The sequence below is a fragment of the Xenopus laevis genome, chromosome 3L (assembly GCF_017654675.1).
Source record: "Xenopus laevis strain J_2021 chromosome 3L, Xenopus_laevis_v10.1, whole genome shotgun sequence".
NCBI classification, from domain to species: Eukaryota; Metazoa; Chordata; class Amphibia; order Anura; family Pipidae; genus Xenopus; species Xenopus laevis.
The window spans coordinates 135,074,448-135,098,958 of NC_054375.1; the positions used below are offsets into that span (position 1 = coordinate 135,074,448).

The 24,511-nt window shown below is 41.3% G+C and overlaps 2 protein-coding genes across 2 annotated transcripts in view; one reads left to right on the plus strand and one right to left on the minus strand.

The window, feature by feature from the left end:
• Positions 1–2,538: 2,538 nt before the first annotated feature.
• LOC108711590 (R3H and coiled-coil domain-containing protein 1) lies at positions 2,539–17,987 on the plus strand. Its single transcript, XM_018253472.2, has 8 exons — positions 2,539–2,690; positions 5,396–5,540; positions 7,767–7,904; positions 8,086–9,064; positions 11,913–12,085; positions 13,017–13,087; positions 15,239–15,334; positions 17,284–17,987. The coding sequence occupies exons 2-8, from the start codon at positions 5,518–5,520 to the stop codon at positions 17,400–17,402; spliced, it is 1,599 nt and encodes a 532-aa protein (XP_018108961.1). The 5' UTR covers positions 2,539–2,690; positions 5,396–5,517; the 3' UTR covers positions 17,403–17,987.
• Positions 17,988–20,282: 2,295 nt separating this feature from the next.
• loxl2.L (lysyl oxidase like 2 L homeolog) overlaps positions 20,283–24,511 on the minus strand; it is a 39,205-nt gene continuing 34,976 nt past the window's right edge. The window contains 4 exon segments of the mRNA NM_001127785.1: positions 20,283–21,001; positions 22,116–22,227; positions 22,364–22,500; positions 23,457–23,572. Of these exon segments, the coding sequence (NP_001121257.1) occupies positions 20,922–21,001; positions 22,116–22,227; positions 22,364–22,500; positions 23,457–23,572 (445 nt within the window). The 3' untranslated portion in view covers positions 20,283–20,921.

Sequence of the window (24,511 nt, forward strand, 5' to 3'; positions counted from 1 at the left end):
TCAGACAATACAACAGCGGTCAGATACCTCATGAAACAAGGAGGAACAAAATGCTGGAGCCTCTTATCCCTGACCATGACCATACTTACATGGGTAGAAAAGAATTTACTATATCTGAAAGCAATCCATATCCCGGGGAAAAACAACGAGATTGCAGACAAATTAAGCAGATCTCCCCCAATGGAAGGAGAATGGGAACTAAACAACCAAGTTTTCAGAACAATTTGGAAGAAATGGGGTCCTTTCAAGATGGACTTGATGGCGTCCAGGTTCAACAAGAAAATGCAAACATTTTGCTCTTGGAAACAAGATCCAGAGGCCACCTTGACGGATGCTTTCTCAATAACCTGGAACTGGGGACCGTTGTACATATTCCCTCCAATAGTACTGATCCCGAAAGTTATCAGGAAAATACTGGACGATCAAGCCAATGTAATCCTGATTGCTCCCTGGTGGCCAAGACGAGTGTGGTTCCCTCAACTTCTCAGACTGGCCAAAGGCAATTTCTGGAAACTGCCAGGAAGAAAGGATCTCCTCACTCAGCAGACACGGGTCCATCCCTATCCAGAAAAACTCGCTTTAACGGCTTGGCGTTTGAAAGTGAGAAACTGAGATCCCTAGGCCTTTCAGAAGGCTCAATCACCACCTTGCTAGCGGCCAAAAAACACTCTACAACTGAAAAATATTACAAGACCTGGGAAAAATTCTCAGAATGGTGTTCCACCAGGAATACACTCCCCACACAGAACTCCGAATTACAAATAGTGGAATTCTTACAAAGTGGAGTGGAATTAAAATTGAGCAATTCGACCCTCAAAGGCCAGATTACGGCCATTTCGCATTTCTCAGGCATAAACTGGAGTTCCAGACCACTAATCAAAAGGTTTGTTCAAGCCCTAAAAAGAACGAGACCCTTATCTAAAACCAAAGTTCCCCCATGGGATTTAAGTCTGGTCCTGAAAGCCCTAACAGAGACTCCTTTTGAACCTCTGGACAAGGTACCTCTTAAAATGGTTAACATTAAGCTGGCGTTTCTTCTTGCCATAACATCTGCCAGAAGAGTGAGTGAAATTCACGCTATATCAGCAGAACCAGACAAAATCACTTTTTATAATGATAAAGTGATATTAAGAACTTTGGATGAATTTACACCAAAAGTGGTGTCAAAGTTTCACATGTCTCAAGACATTATACTACCTACCTTTTTTGAGAACCCTAGTTCCTTGGAAGAGGAGAAGTGGCATTCTCTAGATATTGTCAGATGCCTCAAAATCTACCTTGGAAGAACCAAGGAAATCAGGAAAACTAACTCGTTGCTAATCATTACTCAAGGTACAAGACTAGGTAATCAACCTACCAAAAAAACGGTGTCTAACTGGATAAAGGAATGCATCAGAATGGCATATTCACACCAGTCCCACACAGTACCCTCTCAGCTGAAGGCACACTCAACCAGAGGTACAGCTGCATCCTGGGCACTCCGGGCCCAGGTAACTTCAGAAGACATCTGCAAAGCAGCAGTATGGAGTTCGTGGGACACCTTTATAAAACACTACAAATTTGATGTTTACTCAAAGAGTCTTTCTAATTTTGGCTCTGCAGTTCTTAACTGTGCTCTAAATAATTAAAATTTCTTTGGCATAACCCACCCATGTATTGTCTGCTTCTGTATGTCCCTACAGTGCCCACTGCCATGTGTAAGTAACAGGAAAACAGAAAATCAATACATACTTACCGAGATTTTCGTTTCCTGTACTGGAACATGGCAGTGGGCAAAGCTTCCCAACCCTCGTTTTGGGGGAGTCAAGAAATCAAAAGATGGCGGCGCGGGGGAAGGGAGGTTAATTTATTCATTAGGAAGTTCCTGTTCCGTCTGCGACAGGAGGGATTAACCCTACAGTGCCCACTGCCATGTTCCAGTACAGGAAACGAAAATCTCGGTAAGTATGTATTGATTTTCTGTTTTCTTTTTCTGGCTGTTCAGTGCAGAGAAAAGAGGGACTTTCCAGTACAAATGAGGGACTGCTGGTTGAGCTGTCAAAAGAGGGACTGTCCCTCTGAAAAAGGGACAGTTGGGAGGTATGCCTGTGTGCCCTGACCCTAATATAGGGTTGCCACCTTTTCTGGAAAAAAATACCGGCCTTCCTATATATCTATCTTTTTTCTCTATTAATAAAATTGGGCTCAAGCATCACTTTTACCGGCCAGGCCTGTAAAATACCAGCCAGGTGGCAACCCTACCCTAAGGTCTCAGCCACATATTGAATTCACATTCTGCATGGCTAATTAACAATTAATTTAGAAACATGCTGCAGACTGAACTGATTTATGTGTAGCCAGGAAGTTAATTTGCTAAACTCGCCATGCAGGATCTATGAATTCAATGTGTGGCTGACATTAAATATATGAAATAACAGCCATTGAGCTGTCCAATGAAAAAATGAATCTCAGTCAAACATTGGGGGCTGGTGTTGTAGGGACAATGGACATGATGGTTGTCAAGCACCAATAAAGCCTTTATTTCCCCTGATAAATGCAAAATCTGAACGCAAATCACTCCCGAAGCTACAGGCAACGTCACGACGCTTCAATACGTGCAGTGTTGCGTCACCGTCTCGCGAGATGAGACTTGTGACGTCTGGACGAGCTGCCCGGAAGGAGTCGCTGTGCACATTGAGGGCTTGATTTTGGTGTGTATCATTGCAGCAGCGGCGGCTGATAGGTTTTTTTAATGGCCGAAAACAATTTTCCTACATCTGTAACATTGTCAGCTTTGCCGCTTTTTGTCTATGGATATATGTTTATATATACCGTCATTTCTCTCTCTCTCCTGCTGCAAATAACAAGGCCAATGGCCCCATCTTGAATTACTTTGTTATTATAACGATATCAGCCCATAAAATAGTTGGGGGTGTTGGTTATTGACCTACTACGTTGCAAACTGATATAATGACGTCGAAAAGTGGGTGTTTTAGGTGTTTGCATACCTCCCAACATTTAGGAAATACAAAGAGGGACAAAGAGTTGCCACGCCCATTTGTGTGGCCACCCCCCCTAATTACCATGTTCATTTTACACAATTTGGCAGGTTATGAAAGTTTGAACATTGTTCTGTGTTTTACAGTTTTGCTAATGAAGGTGATTTTCCCTTTAACCTGTGAGTCTAAAGGTGGCCATACACGGATAGATCCGCTCGTTTGGCGACGTCGCCAAACGAGCGGATCTCCCTCCGATATGCCCACCTTGAGGTGGGCAATATCGGGCTGATCCGATCGTGGGCCCTAGGGCCCAACGATCGGATCCTAGCGTTCACCAAACGGGCGGTCGGATCGCGGGACCGCATCAACGAACAGATGCGGCCGCGATCCGACGGGATTTTTAACCCCATCCGATCGAGATCTGGCCGACTTTCGGCCAGATCTCGATCGGGGAAGCCCGTCGGGGGCCCCCATACACGGGCCAATAAGCTGCCGACACGGTCTGTCGGCAGCTTTTATCGGCCCGTGTATGGCCACCTTAACTTTCCCAAGGGACCTGTTATCTTATATTGTTACAATAATTTTTTAGCTCATCTCAAAACTGTTACAAAGGTATCTTATCTGCAGTTGTGGCTGTTCTGGGCTCTTTGCCGAAAGCCAATTAAGTTAGAAACTTTGTTTCTTTTTCTGGCTGTTCAGTGTAGAGAAAAACGGGACTTTCCAGTACAAACGAGGGACTGCGGGTTGAGCTTTCAAAAGAGGACTGTACTTCTAAAAACGGTACAGTTGGGCAGTATGAACGGCTTGTTTGGCGTTAGCCTTGTGATGTCACATCACCGGGGTGTTCACAACTTGCCCACCAGCCCTGCACTCCCCTCTGTGCATTTGCAGTCGGCTGGGAAGGTTAAAATGGCCAAAGAAGAACCGTACGCGGCTGACACCTGTAGTTAATACCAGACGATAAGTCAAAGACTGTAAGCTCTACTGGGCAGGGACCTCCTTCCCACTATGTCTCTTACCACATTGCACTTAAAGGACCAGTAACAGCAAAAAAATTTTTTTTAAAAAATTTGTAAGTATGCTACAAAAAAAAGACACGAACACATATTAAACGTTAAAGTTTCTAAGTCTTTTATTAAGTAACAACTTACCAAAACTCCCCTTGCGCTCCTCTTCAGAAACGGCGATCGGTGATCCATTGTGCTGCGCTCCATTTCTCCTCCCTGCCTTCCTTATAGGAGAAATGGATCGTCGCCCTGTCGCCGTTTCTGAAGAGGAGTTTCGGTAAGTAATTTCTTAATAAAGACTTAAGGTTTTAAAGTCTAATATGTGTTTGCGTCTTTTTTTCGTTGCATACTAAGAAAATTTTTTGCTGTTACTGGTCCTTTAAGCTCTTTTGTCCTCACAGGATTCTGTATATATTTATTATGTGATTTGTCTTCCCGGTGTATACTATATATAATTTGCTTGGAAAAATGATTCCTAGACCAGCACTTATCTTCGTGTTATCTTTTTATTTCACATACATTAAATCATTGAATTTGATGTATGTGAAATAAAAAGATAACACGAAGGGCAGTGCTGGTCCAGGAACCATTTATTCCAAGCAGATTATGTAACCAATATTGACCGTGCACCCGAGAATAAATGCATCAGAGTGCAGGTATTTAATGACATATGATTCGGTTCAGGATTCTGCCTTTTTCAGCAGGATTCGGAATTCTTCTGCCCGGCCGAATTGAATCCGAATCCAAATTTGCATATGCAAAGACTTTTTGTCACAAAACAATGAAGTAAAAAATGGTTTCCCCTTCCCACCCCTAATTTGCATATGCAAATTGAAATTTGGTTCAGTAATTGGCTGAATCTTTCGCCAAAAATTCGGAGGTTTGGCCAAATCTCTCTCTCTCTCTCTCTCTCTCTCTCTCTCTCTCTCTCTCTCACTCTCTCTCGTATGCACAACCGACGTTTCGGTCCCCATTGGGGGGATTTACCATTTACCTGCTTTACAAATAAAGTCATACATACAAAGAAGTGACTTTAGAAATCGGAATCTATTTTTCAAGCGGCAGTCTGTAAATATTGAGAATTTATTGGGGCTTGAAGAAGATTAGGCAAAAGTGGGAAAGCTGCCAATATTTCAGATCTAGGAAAATTGAGAATTTTTTGGTAAAGATTTGGTGCTTTTAAAATGCACCAAGCTGCAGTTGAATACAGGGCTGTTGTACCACGAATGTAGTTTGAGACAAATGCATAGAAAGTGCATGCTGTTTTTTTTTTATTATTCAGAATATGTTGTACAGTAATCCTGGCTTTACTTCTATAGATCTACTGTATGCCTGGCTGTACACCCCATGATGTTCAGAACTACTGAGGTTTTCTTTTGTCCCTTATTTACACAATCTCTCTCCCCTCAGGTTTCTTCCAACAAGTTCCATTGTTTGACGGCACCCTGGAGCAACCAAGCCTCGATGGGGTTTACCTCGGTGGGATTGAATATGACTTTTACCAGCTCATATCCACTGAGCTGGAGAACTTTATGCATCAAGGAGACCTGAAAAAGTGAGTACGTCATGAGGCCATCACAAATATGGCAGCATTATGAGGCAAACTCTGGGTTTTGCTGTAAAAGTGCTGACTTCTGGGCCTTTAAGGTAGCCCACATTGTTTCCATAAGAAACACCTAAATTCTTAATAATCCGAATATACACGGCTTGGCTCACCCATGGCACCATAACAAAACACAGGGCTTTACAAAATATACATCTCTCTTCTACAACCCTCTGTAAATGCTTTTTCATTTCACTGCCTCAGTACAAGACATAAGGTGAGGGTGCCAAAGGCAACTAGAGGTATGTGCCTAAAACCCCTCCCCACACAGTTGCACCCTAGGCACATGCCTCTTTTGACTAGCCTTAGTTCCAGCCCTCTACTACCACAGAGCTTACAATCTCTCAGACAGATGACACTACTCTTACCTATGCATTTGTTTATTCATTTTGATTCAAACATATCAACATAGTGGAGCAGTTTTGTAAGACCAGATTCCTGAAACATTTGAAAAGCCAATACCTTAAATGCAGCAAACTGGGTGATCCAAAATTTATTACATGATGCTCCAGACACTTTACACACAATCAACCGTTTCGGGACCACGTGTCCTTTCCTCAGTGATACTGAGACTGTGAAACTGTACAAAACTTTGATTGTGTGTAGAGTGTCTGGAGCACGTTCTAATAAATTTGGGATTGTCCCGTTTGCTACATTCAAGGTATTGGCTCTTCAATTGTTTCATGAATACTTACTGGTGTGTGGCTAGGCCAGTGCTAATACCTACATCCCCCATCTGCGATAACCTGTTTTGAATTGTAAGAGCATATTGACAAATGAACTTAAGAAGGCGTTCACGCTATATGCAAAAAAATATCACCTAAGACATTCTGACTTGGCGTATGACAATTTTTAATGAAAATTGTACAAGTACATGAAATAGTCACAATTTCCTTAGGTTGCCCAGAATTTTTCTTGTGAAATTACACATACATGCAAACCAGTATACAGTCTACAGGGCTGAGGCTTAAAACTAAAAAATAGTTTTAGACAAGAACAAGTGTGTAGCTTTTTTCCAAATAAATACTTATGCACCAGACCTCTGTAGCTTTCATTAAATTTAATATAACTTAAAACAAAAAAGAGGTTCACTGTCTGATTCTGGAGACTAAGGTTCTTGTCTTTGATCAAATAAGGTTGGTGCATAAGTTTTGTTAAGGAACAATAGTAATACTATTGCAAAATGTACTTTTTTGGTCTCCGTTTCAGACAGATGGCAAATTATTTCAATCAACTTGGAAAATACATTGGTATATTAAAGGAACAGTAACACCAAAAAAATGAAAGCGGCTTCAAATAATTAACATATAATATACTGCTACCTTGCACTGGTAAAACTGGTGTGTTTGCTTCAGAGACACTAAAATAGTTTATATAAATAAGCTGCTGTGTAGCCATGGGGCAGTTTTAATAGTGCAGGGAAACCGTACATAATATTTGAATTATTTTGATACACTCTGTGTTACTGTCCCTTTAAAAACAGATGAGTCTGAGTCGGCGATACCATAAACTGAGGAGTTTAGGATTCATGTACCGACTTCACAGCCCTGGTCAACACTTCCCACCGGAATCCCCATATCAGGGGGCACTCCCAGAAAACATTGTTATTGGTACCCACATTATTAAGCCATTAAGGACAGACATGTGGTGCACCGTGTTATACTGTTGCAATCTTGTGATGAGTAAGATATACCCCATGAAGAAATTTAACCTAGATGTATCAGTCTCTGGCTGAGATTTTCATCTGGGAGTACAGAGCCTCTTCCCCACGGACGGCAAATAGGCCAGATTTCATCTCAACCAAAAAAGCAGATGTGTGTGCCTATGAAATGCCTCACAAATGCCAAATACATGCTCTAAAGAGCTGTGACTAATGTATTCTCACTGCAGTGCTCCTCTTTAGAACATATGATTTTTGTTTTATCTCTTTTCATGATGGAGTCTCACTCAGCAAGATTTCAGAGGCTTCAGACATCAGCCATTCCCCATAGTGCAGCCTCTCATTTAGATTAAGTAATTGCACTTGGATCTTCCTTGGTATGAGAATAATAAAAGTGTACTTGTGCTGTCCTCTTCTTTGGCAAGAGTCTGACTGTAAAGTAGAGTACCTTATGCAACCAGGGTTAGTATTTTCTGTCATCTCTCCTGTTCTTTGAACTTTTGTGGGTGTCTCTGCAGGGTTCTTCTGTTTCCGCCAGTATCCAGTCGGCTGAGGTACATCATTCATCGGCTAACAGAGTCTCATACTGCACTGAGCAGCTTTTCTGTGGGAGAGGGCTGGCAGAGACGTACCGTTATTTGCTACACCAGCATCAGGTAAACAGTAGTATTTGCAAAAAAGCACTCTAAAAGTACCTGAATATAATATACTTGTATATATTCAGCTTAATGTCATTATGTCATTCCTAGATTGGGTGGGAAAGTTCAGCATATATATATTAAACTGAAGATGTTTAACTGAGTAACCTTCATTGTATAATATCTTTGTCATTGACAGGCTTCCTACCCAAGAAGAAGAAACCAGGCCCAAAAAATGCGAAAGGAGCTATGTTGCCAACAAAATGGGAAAGGGAAGAGCAGGCTGGAGGCCAAAGAATAGGAGACCAGACCAAGCTTTATATGCGCCGAGGGGAAGATTTGGAGGAAGAGAGAACATGGCAGGGGACATGAACAGAAAATCACTGAAGGCAGAAGAGAAAAGGGAAGATACTGAGAAGCCTGTGGGTGTACTTTTGACATGTGAAGAGAGTGAGGGTGAGAAATATAAGTTAGGAGAAGGATCTGTTGAGACAGAGAAGAAAATGATCTTAGAGGATGAGGCAGAAATGAAATCAACATTACAGACTACAGAGGAGAAGAGCACAGAATCAATGGAGCAAGTCAAAGACTTGAGGCCAGAGGATGAGGAACAGAAAGAGAAAACTTACACAGAGAATGAAGAAGACCTGCAGACATTGAGATCTGAGCGTGGGGAAGAAAACCAACCTATATCTGGAAATGTGAGTGCCACAAAGAAGTCAGAGTTGTGTGAACCCAGAAGTACAGAATTACAAATAATAGCCCCCACTGAGGAAGGTCAAAAAATGGGTGCTCTGATACCACTTTCAGATTTGGTGAGCCCAGAAAGTGCTTCTGAAGAACGCTTTAGAGAGCCAGGGAAAGTGCTGCTCTGTGAGGGCCCAGAGGATAGAATGGAGGGGTCTCTTGCAGAATGCAAGGATGTTCCTGGACCCTCAGAAGCTAACGACAATGACAACAGAGGAGCCGGAAGTGTCCAGGGGGAAGATAAAGGAGAGAGCAATCCTTTTGCCCAAGATAAAAAAACTGACATCTGCACTAGAATAAGTGAAGAGGAAAAGTCTCCACTGTGTGACACATACAGACAGGGTGATGCACAAGAGAAGGGGAGGGCTGAGCCAGCAACAAATGACCGATCACCAGAAGAACCAGGAATATTACAGCAAATACTAAAAGAAGTAAGTGGAATAAAGGTGTATTTATATCTTACCTTTAACTAGCATATAGACATAAATCATTTATGGAATAGTAATGACACTGGCTGTTCACATTCAAACATTTATCTGCAGGGCCGCCATCAGATGGGGTCCCATACGACAACATTTTCTGGCGCATCATCCACCCACCCCACAGTAAAAAAAAAGGTCACACTGCTCTGAGCAGTAACTTTTGGCCAAAGGATTTTTAAACCTGCCATCACACCAAGGTAGACTTTTTAAGCAGACATCTATGGTAACCTAAATTGCACTTCCTTTTAGAATTTGCATTTCTCGTACAAATAAGAGCCATTTGGATTAATCTCTTGGTCAAAAGATAACCATTGGTTTCCAGTGTTCCCTACAATTTACCCTAGGAACCAGACAGCGGATTGAATTAGAGACTAGAAGATAAATAGGAGAGGGCCTGAATAGCAAAATGAGTAATAAAATAAAATAAAAATAAAAAAAATAACAGAATAAAATTGAAGCCTCACAGAGCAATAGGTTTTTGCTGCCGTGGTCAGTGATCCCCATTTAAAGACCAGAATGAAGATGAAGAATAATTAAGAAACTATAAAAAATAATGAAGGTCAATTTAATAGTTGGTACAATAGGACATTCTAGAATATACTTAATTTCTGTTTTACTGGAGCAGTTGGAGTCAAAATCGACAGCAGCTTAGCTTTTTAAAACAAAGATCTTTTAGAAAAAAAATTTGTAATGACACTGGCTGTTCAAATTCAGACATTCATCTGTAGAGCCACCACCAGAAATCATGGGGTCCCGTACAACAACAACATTTTCTGGACCCCACCACATTAAAAAGGCCACATAGACATGAGCTCTGAACAGGATATTTTGGCAAAGGGATTTTTAAGCCTGCCAACACTTCAAGGTAGGTTCCTGCTCTAACCTAAATTGCACTTGGTTTTAGAATTTGCATTTCTAATGTACAAATAAAAGCCATTTTGTTTAATCCTTTGGTTGAAAAACAACCATTGGGGGCCAGGGTCCCCCTATAGGTTAAAAAAAAAAAACATTGATGGCAAGGGCTTCCTACAGAAGTAAAAAAAAATGGACAGGCTTCCCCCACAAAGTTAAAGAAAATCAATTGGTGGCCAGGGTCCCCATAATAGTTTATTAAAAAAATAAAAAGAGACCACTGACCTTGAAGCGACAACAGCTTCTTTGGCTTTCTTCAGTGGCCTTGGGTCCCTTTCAGCAGCTTCAGCTCCATTCTGTGACTTCAGCTCTTGCAGCAGGTTCGGCTCTCTGCAGATTCGGGTTCCTGGAAGTGCGGCATGGCCTGGTCCACTTTTAAATTTATAATCCACTGGGAGCTGTACAACTGTGCCTCCCAGATGGTGGCCCTATTTCTCTGAAGCTGAACATCCCCTTACACAATTTGGCAGCCCCAATTTCTATGTATAAATGCAGATCGTTATTTAAAGAATATACCTGCTACTGCCAAAGATTTTTTTAATAAATTGCCATCTATTATTTTATCCGGTTCAAGATTCTAGAAGGTGACTGCTCTACCAGATGGAGTTGATGGATGTAAAATAGGATTTTGTAAAGCTGCAATATGAGTTCTTTTTATCAGACATAGAGTTTGTGAAATGTTTAATTTTTTGTGACTCTTTCTGTAATTCCTGATGCTGCACTGCAACCCAGTGGTGAGCTTAGGTAGTGTTTGGTGCTCTTTTATACTGACGTCAATAAGTTATTAAAGGGAGGAAGCGGTCTTTGCAAACATTAGAGGAATCAGAGGGGCCTGACTGAGCAATTTCAACATAAGCTTGTGGGAAAATTTGTCTTTCCCAAAGTTTTAAAGGCACAAAAGTGTTTAGTGTGACATGCTAAGCTACTGAAACTCACAACAAACACCTAAAAACATTTTTGTAAAAATGAATACAATAAATAGCTCTTGTGCTGAAATTAGATTCTGCCTATTGATTTAAGTTAGATAAATCCATATTTAGTTTTCAATGACCTTACCCCACCCCTTCCTTTATAAAAAGGGCGATTAGTTCAGACCTCCCTATCTACCTTTGAACAAACAAACCCGTCTCTTCTCTAAACAACAGCCTTTGAGCAGCTCATGATTGGGGCTTCTCCATGGACCGGTAATTCATTTTCTCAGCTCCTTTGAAGTTCTTCAAGATCAGGAAGTACTAAAGTAAAACTGGGTTTATATTCTTGTTTAGTACCAGAAATAACAAAAACCATAGATATTTCTTAATTAAAACAATAGGCAAAAAGTATGTTCAGCACATGCCCTATTTATTCCGCCCCATTTGAAAAGGGGCGCATACTGTCACTTTAAAGGGGTGGTTCACTAATAGTATATTATAAAATGGTCAATTCTAAGCAACTTCAATTGGTCTCTATTTTTTATACTTTCTTGATTATTTGTCTTCTCACTCTTTCCAGCTTTCAAAAGGAACAAATGCTTTGTAAGGCTACACATTTATTGTTATTGTTTATTACTCCTCTTTCTATTCAGTCCCTCTCCTATTCATATTCCAGTCTCTTTTTCAAATCAGTGCATGGCTGCTATGGTAATTTGGACCCTAGCAACCAGGTTGCTGAAATTGCAAACTGGAGAGCTGCTGAATAAAAAGCTAAATAACTCAAAAACCACAAATAATAAAAAGTGAAAACCAATGGCAAATTATCACTCTCTACGTCATACTAGCATTTAATTTAAATGTGACATCTTTAAGCTGATTTACTGGTGATACACACATCACTGTGAAATAGTTATATCTATACACCACTATGAGGCACTTCAGTCTCTTTATAATCCCAACCTATTCTCTGTCAGATCATTGCCAACGTCAGTGAGAAGGATGTGCAGATTCAGCCCCTCCTGAATGATTTTTCTGCGTATGCCGAAGATCAGACGGACCATGGGAGATTTGGCCATGTCATTGAGGTTTATGGCTTCTCACGTGAGCTCCGCACTGAAGATCTACTGAAGCCTTTCACTGAATACAGGTGAGCCACAGAGAGCAGTGGAATCAGTTGTGAGCGACAAATGTTATTAAAGGCAATTGACAAGTTCTTTCTATATATACAATTTTACATATGTCCAGGGATAAATGCTTGGGAGCTGCTCTCCTTGTCCAGAGATCCTATCCCGTTCATCTAGAGGGCACACTTTACAGAAAATAAATATTAAAGGGATCCTGTCATCGGAAAACATGTTTTTTTCAAAACACATCAGTTAATAGTGCTACTCCAGCAGAATTCTGCACTGAAATCCATTTCTCAAAAGAGCAAACAGATTTTTTTATATTCAATTTTGAAATCTGACATGGGGCTAGACATTTTGTCAATTTCCCAGCTGCCCCTGGTCATGTGACTTGTGCCTGCACTTTAGGAGAGAAATGCTTTCTGGCAGGCTACTGTTTTTCCTTCTCAATGTAACTGAATGTGTCTCAGTGGGACATGGGTTTTTACTATTGAGTGTTGTTCTTAGATCTACCAGGCAGCTGTTATCTTGTGTTAGGGAGCTGTTATCTTGTTACCTTCCCATTGTTCTTTTGTTTGGCTGCCGGGGAGGGGGGATATCACTCCAACTTGCAGTACAGCAGTAAAGAGTGATTGAAGTTTATCAGAGCACAAGTCACATGACTTGGGGCAGCTGGGAAATTGACAATATGTCTAGCCCCATGTCAGATTTCAAAATTGAATATAAAAAAACCTGTTTGCTCGTTTGAGAAATGGATTTCAGTGCAGAATTCTGCTGGAGCAGCACTATTAACTGATTCATTTTGGAAAAAAATGTTTTCCCATGACAGTATCCCTTTAAAGTAATGTTTTATTACAACCTGTCAAATGTTTGCTCCGAATGATTGGAATCACCCATAACAATAAGCTTTTTATGTTGGGGAAGAAATTTATTAGTCCTGCATTTTTCTTATAGGGATCGAGGGTTCCAATTGCAATGGGTGGATCAGATGCACGCCTTGGGAATATTCTCCAGCCCTGAAGATGGTAAAGTATTCTTTATGCGTTATTCTAAAAATCTGCTGCGCTCTTCTTTATTGCACCTATTGTTTTAATGGAAGGCTTGGCATATGAACAAGGAGGAGAATCCACGTTAATATTAGTTCTACCTGTGCTACATTGAGTGAGTCACAAGATGTGGCCTAATTGTTCTAGACCCTTATAAAAATTGACAAGGTGAGCACTAACGGTTCTTCATAGCAAATAACTCTCTAGTGGTAAGCACGTCACGGGGAGGAGGTCAACCACTTTAAAACTTGAGCATTCAACTTCCTCTTAAAGGAGAAGGAAAGGTATTTTTACTTAGGGGTGCCAAAAGTTAGGCACCACCAAGTGATTTAATTTACTTAGCTGAATCCCCCGGGCCTGTGCACCTATAGAAGAAAGCTGCACCGGCCGGGATTCTATCAGTGAGCACTACGGAGCGATCGTCTTGTGACTTCTTTCTTCTCGTGGCTGCGCATGCGCAGTAGAGCGAAAAGCTAAATTTTAATGACGTCGTCTATTTCATTCTACTGCACATGCATCTCTCTTCTGCCTTTTTTCTTTTGACTCTTTCCAGCTTTTAAATGGGATCACTGACCCCTTTCAAAAAGCAAATGGTCTTTGAGCCTACAAATGTATTGTTATTGCTACTTTGTATAAGGCATGAACTCCACGAAGCGATGCGGTGCACTTGGTCGTGTTGTGAGGAAACGCAGGCGACCAGTCGGAGGCGCCGAATATAATGTAAGTTATAGAAACATCCAAGCTACAAACTACATGCATACGACACGATGGATGTGAACGATGCACGCTGTGTCTTCATCCGACAGTCAGATGCATGTCATTTGTAGCTGTGATGTTTCTATAACTCACATTATATTCGGCACCTCCAACTGGTCGCCTGCATTTCCTCGCAGTGCGTTGCATCGGATCACATTGCACTGTGGAGTTCTGCCCTTACTCATCTTTCTATTCACATCCCAATCTCTTATTTAAATCAATGTTTGGTTGCTAGGGTAATTGGAACCCTAGCGACCAGATTGCTGAAACTGCAAACTGGAGAGCTGCTCAACTCAAAACCGCAAATAATAAAAAATGAAAACCATTAGCAAATGGCCCCAGAATATCACTCTCTCTACATCGTACTAAAAGTTAAAAGCCCTTTAAATCCTAATATATAAGCTGTATCTACAGCAGATAGTAACACAGAACCACATAATTATTGACGTTCAAGTTGATTCTGCTTGACATGAATAGTCTCATCAGTCAGGGAAAATCACAGAATGAGTGGTTAGAGTGTTGACTAAAGTGTTAGAAGGCGATGGCCTTCTAAATATCTGAATGTTGCCTAAAGTGAACACTATTCAAGGTAAGGCCCCCCTGTGACCCATAATGTGGCAGTATAACCTCCCTATAGCTAGTAATTACTTATCTTATACAACCTGTCATTCATTTGCCTTCCCCTCTATCTCACACATTGTTTGCTTGCTAACTACATAGCTTGCACTTCTAGAAATACAGAGAAATCACTGAGTTTGCCCCTAAAAATAGATTGACTTTATGATGTGTGGGGTGGGCAGCCAAGGGAGGGATTTCCCAGGGAATTTGCAGTGCTTGGCAGATGACTCACTCTGCACTAATTTAAAGGGACAGTTGCCCTGCACTGGTAAAACTGATGTTTGCTTCAGTAAGACTACTATTGTTTATATAAACAAACTGCTGTGTAGCCATGGGGGCAGCCATTCAAGCACAGGATACACAGTTGATAACAGATACATTCTGAAGAATATCATTGTATACTACAGAGCTTATCTGTTATCTGTCTTTTCTCCCTTTTCCAGCTTTGAATGGCTGCCCCCATGGCTACACAGCAGCTTGTTTATAACAACTATAGTAGAGTTTCTGAAGCAAACACACCAGTTGTAACAGTACATTATATTTTAATTAAATGGATTTTTTAGTGTTGCTATTCCTTTAAGAAAGTGGAAGTGCATTTTAACTGAGAGGGTGGGTTTGCCATACAGACAAATGTGTTGATTTATGTTTTGTTCCTTTACTCCATCAAGGAGTAACCCAGTTTCCCTTTTCAGACTTATCTGTGGATTTTGTAACAATGCTTTTATGTAACGCTTGCTTTCCCTCTCTCTTTTACAGCATATTCTGCCTCCTGTAGGTCATATCCAGGCATGAAGTTCCGCCCACTGTCCCAGGGGTGCCACCAGTCGAAAATGAAGGCGCATGAATGTGCAGGTGAGATTAATGTGCTATGTACCAGATGTGCATGCAGTATATTCTTGGATAATGTACATCTGCTGTAGACACACTTCTGCATGTGCTCATAGTATATAAAAACATCCCTACATTGCACCAGGCGAGTTAGAGAGAATGTTTGTTTGTTTGTTTGTTCCAATGAAAAAACTGTAACAGATCAGTCAAATAACAATAGGCATTACTGCCATGTCAATACGTCATTACCATAGCAAAGTCCCAACTGTCCATGCAGGTAGGAGGAGATGGGTTGGGAAGGGTGGGAATAAAGTCCGTTCTCATTATCCTGGCCATAATCATGGGTTTTGATTCAAAAAATGGTCTATTTTCTTTGGTGCCCACTAGAGCCCCCTTCTCCCACAAGTATTTCAATTCATTCTGCCCCAGTACTTACAGAGGTTGGACTGTCTGTCCTTCACGCTTAAGGGGTTTCTTTCACATAGACATGGAGAGGGCTTGGACCAGACAAAGGGCCAGCTGGAGAGTCTCCACACTGCATTGATTACTATGGGAAGGCTAAAGCAGGTTGAAGATATTGTGGCTACCAGGGGAAGCTTTTTAAAGCCAGCAAGGATACATTGGGAAAAATGCCATCAGCTCTTTCAGTTGGTTCAACTTCTGTTTCTGGGAATAATTTCTAGTGTGGCAAATAGTAATGGTCAGTGTGTTATTCTAAGGCAGGGATCCCCAACTTTTTTCAACCGTGAGCAACATTCAGATGTTAAAAGAGTTGGGGAGCAACACAAGCATGAAAAATGTTCCTGGGTGGTGCCAAATAAGGGCTGTGATTGACTATTGGTAGCCCATATGGACTGGCAGCCTGCAGGAGCCTCTGTTTGGCAGTACACTTGGTTTTTATACAACCAAAATTCAAAAATAAGCACCTGCTCTGAGGCCACTGAGAGCAACATCCAATGGGTTGGGGAGCAACATGTTACTCACGAGCTACTGGTTTGGGATCACTGTTCTAAGGAGACTAAACCCTGGAAGTGGAGGGGATAGTTCAGGGATCCCCAACTCTTTTTTTTTTTTTTTTTTACCCGTGAGCCACATTCAAATGTACAAAAATAGTTAAAAAGCAACATAAGCATGCAATAAGTTTCTTGGTGTGCCAGATATGGGCTGTAATTGGCTATTAGTAGCCCCTATGTGGACTGGCAGCCTATAGGAGGCTCTGTTTGGCAGTACACCTGGTTTTTATGCAACCCAAACTTGCTTCCAAGCCTGGGATTTAAAAATAAGCAGCTGCTCTGAGACCACTGGGAGCAAAATCCAAGGGGTTGGAGAGCAACATGTTACTCCAGAACCTGAACTGGTTGGGGATCACTGGGATAGTTGTTAAAGAGGGCCCTGCTCAATAGTGTATAAAGTTTTGTTACCTACCTGCAGGCAAACAGCTCTGATAGTCAACATACCCAAGTGAAATGCTCTCACTAGGTTAAGGGACAGAGTATAAATTAAAGGGGTGCTTCACTTTTTAATTAACATTTAGTATGTTTTAGAATGGCTATTTCTAAGCAACTATTTAATTGACCTTCATTATTTCATTTTTATAGTTTTTGAATTATTTGCCTTTTTCCTCTGACTCTTTCCAGTTTTCAAATGGGGGTCACTCACACCATCTAAAATAACGTTTTACTTTTAATTGGTCATCTTTCTATTCAGGCCTCTCCTATTCATATTCCAGTCTCTTATTCAAATCAATGCATCGTTGCTAGGGTAATTTGGACCATAGCAACCAGATTGCTGAAATTGCAAACTGTACAGCTGCTGAATAAAAAGCTAAATATCTCAGAAACCACAAATAAAATATGAACATGAATTACAAATTGTTTAAGAATATCGCTCTCTACATCATACATACTAAAACTTAATTTAAAGGTGAACAGCCCCTTTAAAGGTTTTATCTGTCACAATTTTATTCTCAACAGAGTTTCATTCCACCAAGGAGAGACCCCAGACAGATTCTTCTGTGGCAAAGAGAATGGTGAGCAGAGCCCTTGGTCACACCAAACAAGATGGAAACCATATTTTGGAAGACTCCAAGTAGAGGGGAAGAATTATTTTGAGAACTGTGTTGCATTGGGGCTGAGAGGGGAGCTTTAGGACTTATTGCAGGAAGGCTGCCCACAGGCTAGCAGTCCAGTGGCTTTGTCATTCTAAGCATGTGCCGCTTAGAGGTGGAATTAACTATGTGTTGGCCTGCACCAAGTACAGTATTCTAGTGAGTAGATAGGGGGTGCTAGTTTATATTTAAAGTGCATGGGCTGATAGAGAAATCCAGTATGGGAATCCTGTCACTAAATATAATTCAGTTGCCGCAGCACTTATTTAATCCTTAATGTGCATATACATTATCTTATTTCCCTTATTTTGCCTCTGTGGGGCAGTACATCATAGAAATCCGATGTAACAAATTGCAGGCCTTTGGGTGCAAGCCTGAACTAATGTGGCTCACCCTGCTGGTAGTATACCCTGAAGCAGTTTCAATACACCTTCTAAGTTTCTATGAATGACACTCCAATCTCATCCCCTCCCCATGTTGAGGAGTTGTTTCTTTGTTGCATTCGTTACTATTTGTTTTTGTCGTTCATGACATCATGTGCTAACAACATGACATCACTACCTTCTGGGCCATCTGTCTCTTCTTTTTTCACTTTATTTCTATTTTTTTATCAAACAATAACACAGATCTGTGCTTACGAACAGTTTTATTTCCCCAACAATGGGGGGGGGGGGGAGGGAAGCTATAATAATTCAAGTATAAAGCAGGCACTGTGTGAAAGGAAAGGGCTGTCCTCCTCCCCATGCCCGTCCTTGATTATCCCCCCTCCTGTGCAGCAGTGAGCTGCTTCAATATGCAGAGTCAGGGCTGCAAAAGGCATTGAGAACAATTGTAATAATAATAATAACTTAGCATTTATTCCTAGACGTATGCTAAAACTAATACTGGGCAGAATAATGTAGCAAATAGAATAAAAAGTAGAAGGGAAAAAATAGTCTTCACTGTACATTCAAAAAAATATATAATAAGTTAGATCTTAGGTCACGGAATAGTCTACAGCAGGGAAATCCATCTACAGCCGCCAGCATTTCTTAAAGATGAATTATAGGAGCACCAGCTAATCGGTCATAGGTTGGATTATTCTGGCATACAGGAAGGATCACAGTTATTGCCTGCAGCTGCTATGCTGGCTAAAGGTGGCCATAGATGCAAAGATCCGCTCGTTTGGCGATGTTGCCAAACGAGCGGATCTTTCCCCGATATGCCATTAACAGGCATGGCTATATTGGGGGTAATCTGATTGTTCGGCCGTATGGCCGAACGATCAGATTACGATGTGCCATGAGCTCCGGCGGGATCGGTCGGGTCAAAATCAAACCTGACCAAACACGCCACACGATGTCGATTCGTACGATCCGATCTGTGTGTCTATGGCCACCTTAAGAATGCTGGGAGATGTTGGTTCAGGCCCCCTGCCTTACTGTTCTGAACTAGAGGCTCTTGCTTTTTAAGAAACAAAATGGCAGCTCTGCTTACATGCACCCATGGATGTATTAAATGAAGGAGAATTGTGCTTAAAGGAACAGTTTAGTGTAAAAATAAAAACTGGGTAAATAGGCTGTGCAAAATAAATAATGTTTCTAATATAGTTAGTTAACCAAAAATGTAATGTATAAAGGCTGGATGTGTAACATAATAGCCAGAACACTACTTCCTGCTTTTCAGCTCTCTTGGTTTCCACTGATTGGTTACCAGGCGTAACCAATCAGTGACTTGAAGCGGGGCCACATGGGTCATAACTGTTCCTTTTGAATCTGAGCTGAATGCTGAGGATCATTTGCAAACTCACTGACCAGTTATGTCCCATGTGGGCCCCCTTCAAGTTACTGACTAACTCAGAGTTCGAGAGCTGAAAAGCAGGAAGTAGTGTTCTGACTATTATGTTATATAACATATATATTATGTTAGACATCCAGTCACTCCAGCCTTTATACATTACATTTTTGGCTAACTAACTATATTAGAAACATTTTTTATTTTGCACAGCCTGTCTATTTACCCAGTTTTTATTTTTATACTGAATTGTTACTTTACGTGATAAGCTCTAGCTTTACAGGTTGTTGTGGAATCGAAGGGAAAACCATGAAAGATGATTCCTACTGATATACATGATATATTTTGTATTTAAGGAATGAGCCGACACCTATGTTTAAACAGAGTCTTTGTTGTGTTAACTAGGAATGTGGCACGTGGCTGTGATAGTCTTCAGCAATCTGCCTCTATGTGCCCTCCAGTATAGTTCCCCTTGTAGAGGAAGGTGGTGAGCACACAACAGCGATGGAATTGGCGGTCTCTGTTGGCGCAGGTACTACATATGCAACATAGTAAGGAAGCTCACTGGGGCTCATTTATCAACTCTGGGCAAATTTGTCCATGGGAAGTAACCCATAGCAACCAACCAGTGATTGTCTTTTAACAGTCAGCTGCAGGTAGAACAATGCATGTAACAATTTGATTGGTTACATATGGTCTAGGACCTCGTACACCCTACGCAATAGGTGGTACAGAGATGCCTGGTACACACAGGTGGAGGTTCGGCCACCTCCTAACAATAGTCCAATAGAAAAACCCAATGGCACACAGGTCTGCTGAAACACTTCGTGTTTATTGCGGAGTGCGGTGCAACGTTTTGGGGCGGACCAAAACGTTTGACAAAGGGGTCCGCCCGAAAAGTTGCACCGCACTCCGCAATAAAAACAGTGTTTCAGCAGACCTGTGTGCCATTGGGTTTTTCTATTGGACGATTTGATTGGTTGCCATGGGTTACTGCCCACGGGCAAATTTGCCCACAGTTGATGAATGACTCCCACTGACTGCAGATAATCAAGTAGCTGTAGGAATAGAATGGGGGAAAATCTTGAGAACTGCTTGTAGGCATACTCCCAGGTTTAATAGCACCAATATAACAAGTGGGTAGCAGCAGTCGTGTTGTGGTAGCACCAATTTAAGGCCGACGCAGGACCAGGGATACGGGGGGGGGGGGGGGGTGCTGCACCACTTATTTTACAAAGGAACAGATTAACATACTGTACCTTTCAACAAGCAAAGCTGAGAGTCCTGCTGAATTTAGTTTCACCCTACAACACCCACACTCAAGGACTGCCATTCACATGATATACATTTGGCTCAATTCTTATCTTTCATACATATTGTGATACGGCAAAGTTAGGACAGACCAAGGATTATGTCACAGAAGCCCTGAATAAATGTCTCCCACATTCCCGAGGAATCCAGACACGCCTGATCTACATCACACGGCTGGAGAGGTCCCGTGATTACATGTGAATAATGTGCTACATAAACAGTCCCGAGCAATGACACAGAAATAAGTGGGATGGAATGTATAATGCATAATATACTCGCTGGAGCCAACACTATTGTCAGATGGTTATGGAAGGTCTAGCAGGAGCTCATGATTCTATCAAGCCCCTCTGGCTTTGGGGTTAGGTGGTGCTCCCTCTGTATAATTATAGAAGCCATTGTCCCATTGCAAGGAATCTCGGTCTACCGAGTGGAGAGCTGGTTATTGAGGAGCCCACTAAAATGTTCAAATTTCTCCTCGGTTTCTGTGCTGTACGATCCACCTGCAAGTAAAGAGCAAGAAAACTTTATATGTATGTTATGCAGAATGTCTTAACATAGCCTCTGTTTATAGCCTCCATGCTGGTTATTCCCTTTGTGTAATGTCCATCGTTATATATGCCCTCTAGCACAACCTCCTTTTCTTTTGTTTCAACAGCTCTTCTCTGCTGTTTTAAAAAGCTACATATAACTGGAGAAGCTTAAGTTACTAAAGGAGGACACATCTCCTGACACTTCCCTGCTCAGTTCTATCGCTCCGTGCCATTGGGCCAATATATATGAGCAGAGAAGCATCAAGAGACACTTCCTGACTTGGTAACACTACACTTCTGACATTCTGTCCAGCCCAAACAGTAGAACATGTGTGATTGACTGCTAACATCACTGAAACTAATTAGAAATAATGTAAATTACAAAAAGTGCTCAAGATAATACTGCATTAAGCTGTGCCCTAGCACAGGACACAGAATGGGTTATGTTCCCAAAGGCTTTTAAAGGGGTAATATCACAAAAATGACAATTTATTACAAGTTTCATCATACCGAAGTACAAAACTTTGTAAATACAATCAATTAAATATTCTGCATTGTTTCTGAAATAATTAAGTGTATATTCACTTTCCTCTCTCAGCATCTGTTTCTCTTCATTCTGTCTTCTTGCAACAGTTGGATGTCAGATGAATAATCCAATATATCTTATAGGAGGGCCTCCTTTCCTAGCAGATGTATTAGAGCTCACTCAAATAACTGATTCCAGTACAAACAAAATCTAACAAAATAAATGCCTTTTGCACAAATCCTGCATGTAGAGAGACATGATGTCTGGTGATTTTAATAGAGTGAGCTCTAATACATCTTCTAGGCAAAAGTAGCCCCCCCTATAAGTTATATTGGATCTAAGTGTTAATGAATATCTGCATGAAGACAGAATGAAGAGAAACAGATGCTGAGAGAGGGATAGTGAATATAAACTTGATTATTTCAGAAACAGTACAGAATGTATTTAGAAAGTTTCTTATTTCAGTATGAGGAAGCTTATATTACATTTTCAAGATAGTTCCCCTTTAACAACCCAGCGTAATGCCTAAGTTGCACTGAGGGGTTGTGTGCCACTCACCTATATGACAGTTGTACATCCAGATTCGTTGTCCGTCATACCGACAGCGGCACTTCATGATGTTATTAGTATAGTCGGACTCTGCCACCTCCTGGTTTGGATTAATGATAATCTGTAGGCAGCAGAACATGGGATAACATTAAATGTGAGTGAGTCGGTGAGTGTGTGTAAAGCTCCCAGCAGAATATGTTGGTCACTGAGTTTGGGTCAGTACTACCTTCACCTCACATACAAGGGGTTAATCTCACCTGGAAAAAGTAATCGCCTGGCGCAACGTCTGTGATATCAACCCACTGACAGTCAATATCGTGTCTGTAAAGGTCCCAGCAGCCCACTGTGATCCCTTGCTCCCCAAAATTTGCACAGACATACTGCTTCTGGATATCTGCAAGAGAAGGGAAAGGGGAGGTAGAAGAGCTCATCGTTATGATCAATAGGAGATACTAGCATGAGTAGTGACAGAGCAGGGGACAGGATGGTGCTGCTTCAGATTTGGAATCTAAACTGTTACAGGAGTGATTAGACGATAGGGAAGCTGATATAGGGCTAAAGCCTCTTTCTGGTTGTTGGGCTGTGGCCAGACGAAGAGCATGCGCTTCATCAAGCTGCTTTGTACATTTTCCCTTGGCTGAAATGGACACCCCCCCATTAAGATTAGTGCAATAATTATGTTTGGCTGAATTGCCTATTGTTTTTAATTAGGAAATTAATTCCTGCATTAAAGGGGTGCTTCACCTTTAAGGTAAATTGTAGTATGTTATAGAATGTCCAATTACTAGATACTTTGCAATTTTTCTTTATTATTTATAATGAGTTATACATTTTTTTTAGTTCTTTGCCTTTTTCTTCTGATCATTTCCAGCTTTCAAATGGGGGTCGTTGACCCCGTCTAAAAACAAATGCTCTGTACGACTACAGATTTATTGCTATTGCTTCTTTTTAATTACTCCTCTTTCTGTTCAGTCTCTCTCTCCTATTCATATTCCAGTCTCTTGTTCAAATCAGTGCACGGTTGCACTCAGTGATAATATAATGTACTGTTGAACTGCACTGGTAAAACTGGTGTGTTTGCTTCAGAAAAACAACGATAGTTTATATAAACATGGGGGCAGCCATTGAAGCACAGGATACACAGTAGATAACAGATAAATTCTGAAGAATCCCATTGTATACTACAGAGCTTATCTGTTATCTGCTGTTTATCCTCTGTGCTTTTCTAGTTTTCCATCTTTGAATGGCTGCCCCCATGGCTACACAGCAGCTTATTTATATAAACAATAGTAGAGTTTCTGAATCAAACACACCAATTTGCCAGGGCAAAGCAACGCTACTTCCACTGACCTGCTTCACACTCGGAATCCTCTAGGCAGAAGCTGGCCTTATGTCCCTCTGCAACTTTGGTCCCGTTCAGAGTCAGCAGATCGTAGTGGGTGAAAACTTCCATGCTGTGGTAATGGCTGGAAAACAGAGGGACAGGAGAATGTAAGGAACCTGATGTCAGAATGATGCCGTTAGTCAGCACTAATGAATGCAGTAGGAAGAGAATTTGTGAGAATCGGAAGGCAGCAGGAATGGTATGGAGAAAAAAACATTATTCCTCTGTAACTTCTCTCATATTGGGCTGCAGAACGCAGGTGTATTTTTGGCCAGACCCAGACATACCTAAGCTCTCTTCTCCACCTCTATGCCCTGGCGTCACCTCACCACCAATCCTTTAATGTGTAGCCACCCCACCCTTTCCCAGGGCACAGACTGCCCACTGTGTTCTCTCCCTAAATACAGCCATGTCTTTCACTCTCCAGTCTGGGATATTTTCTATTCCCACTACATATAATTAGCAGGTAAAACATACCTGGGACTTAACAACTGCTATTTTAAGGGGTTGTTTTGGCTTTTGTGTTTCTATTAAGGGCGGACACTCTGTATTGGAGCAAAACTAACATGTTTATTAAAGGAACAGTTTAGTGTAAAAATAAAAACTGGGTAAATAAATAGGCTGTGCAAAATAAAACATGTTTCTAATATAGTTAGTTAGCCAAAAATGTAATGTATAAAGGCTGGAGTGACTGGATGTGTAACATAATAGCCAGAACACTACTTCCTGCTTTTTAGCTCTTCTGAGTTAGTCAGTGACTTTAAGGGGGGCCACATGGGACATAACTGTTCAGTGAGTTTGCAATTGATCCTCAGCATTCAGTTCAGATTCAAAAGCACCAGTTATGACCCATGTGACCCCCCCCCTCAAGTCTCTGGTTACAGCCTGGTAACCAATCAGTGGAAACCAAGAGAGCTGAAAAGCAGGAAGTAGTGTTCTGGCTATTATGTTACACATCCAGTCACTCCAGTCTTTATACATTACATATTCGGCTAACTAATTTCATTAGAAACATTTTTTA

Bases quoted from the DNA above. Each gene is read 5' to 3' on its own strand.
- LOC108711590 (XM_018253472.2), top strand. From the start codon at position 5,518: ATGCATCAAGGAGACCTGAAAAA. The intron at 13,088-15,238 runs GTAAAGTATTCT...TCTCTTTTACAG, and splicing joins ATTCTCCAGCCCTGAAGATG to CATATTCTGCCTCCTGTAGG. The intron at 15,335-17,283 runs GTGAGATTAATG...TATTCTCAACAG, and splicing joins GAAGGCGCATGAATGTGCAG to AGTTTCATTCCACCAAGGAG.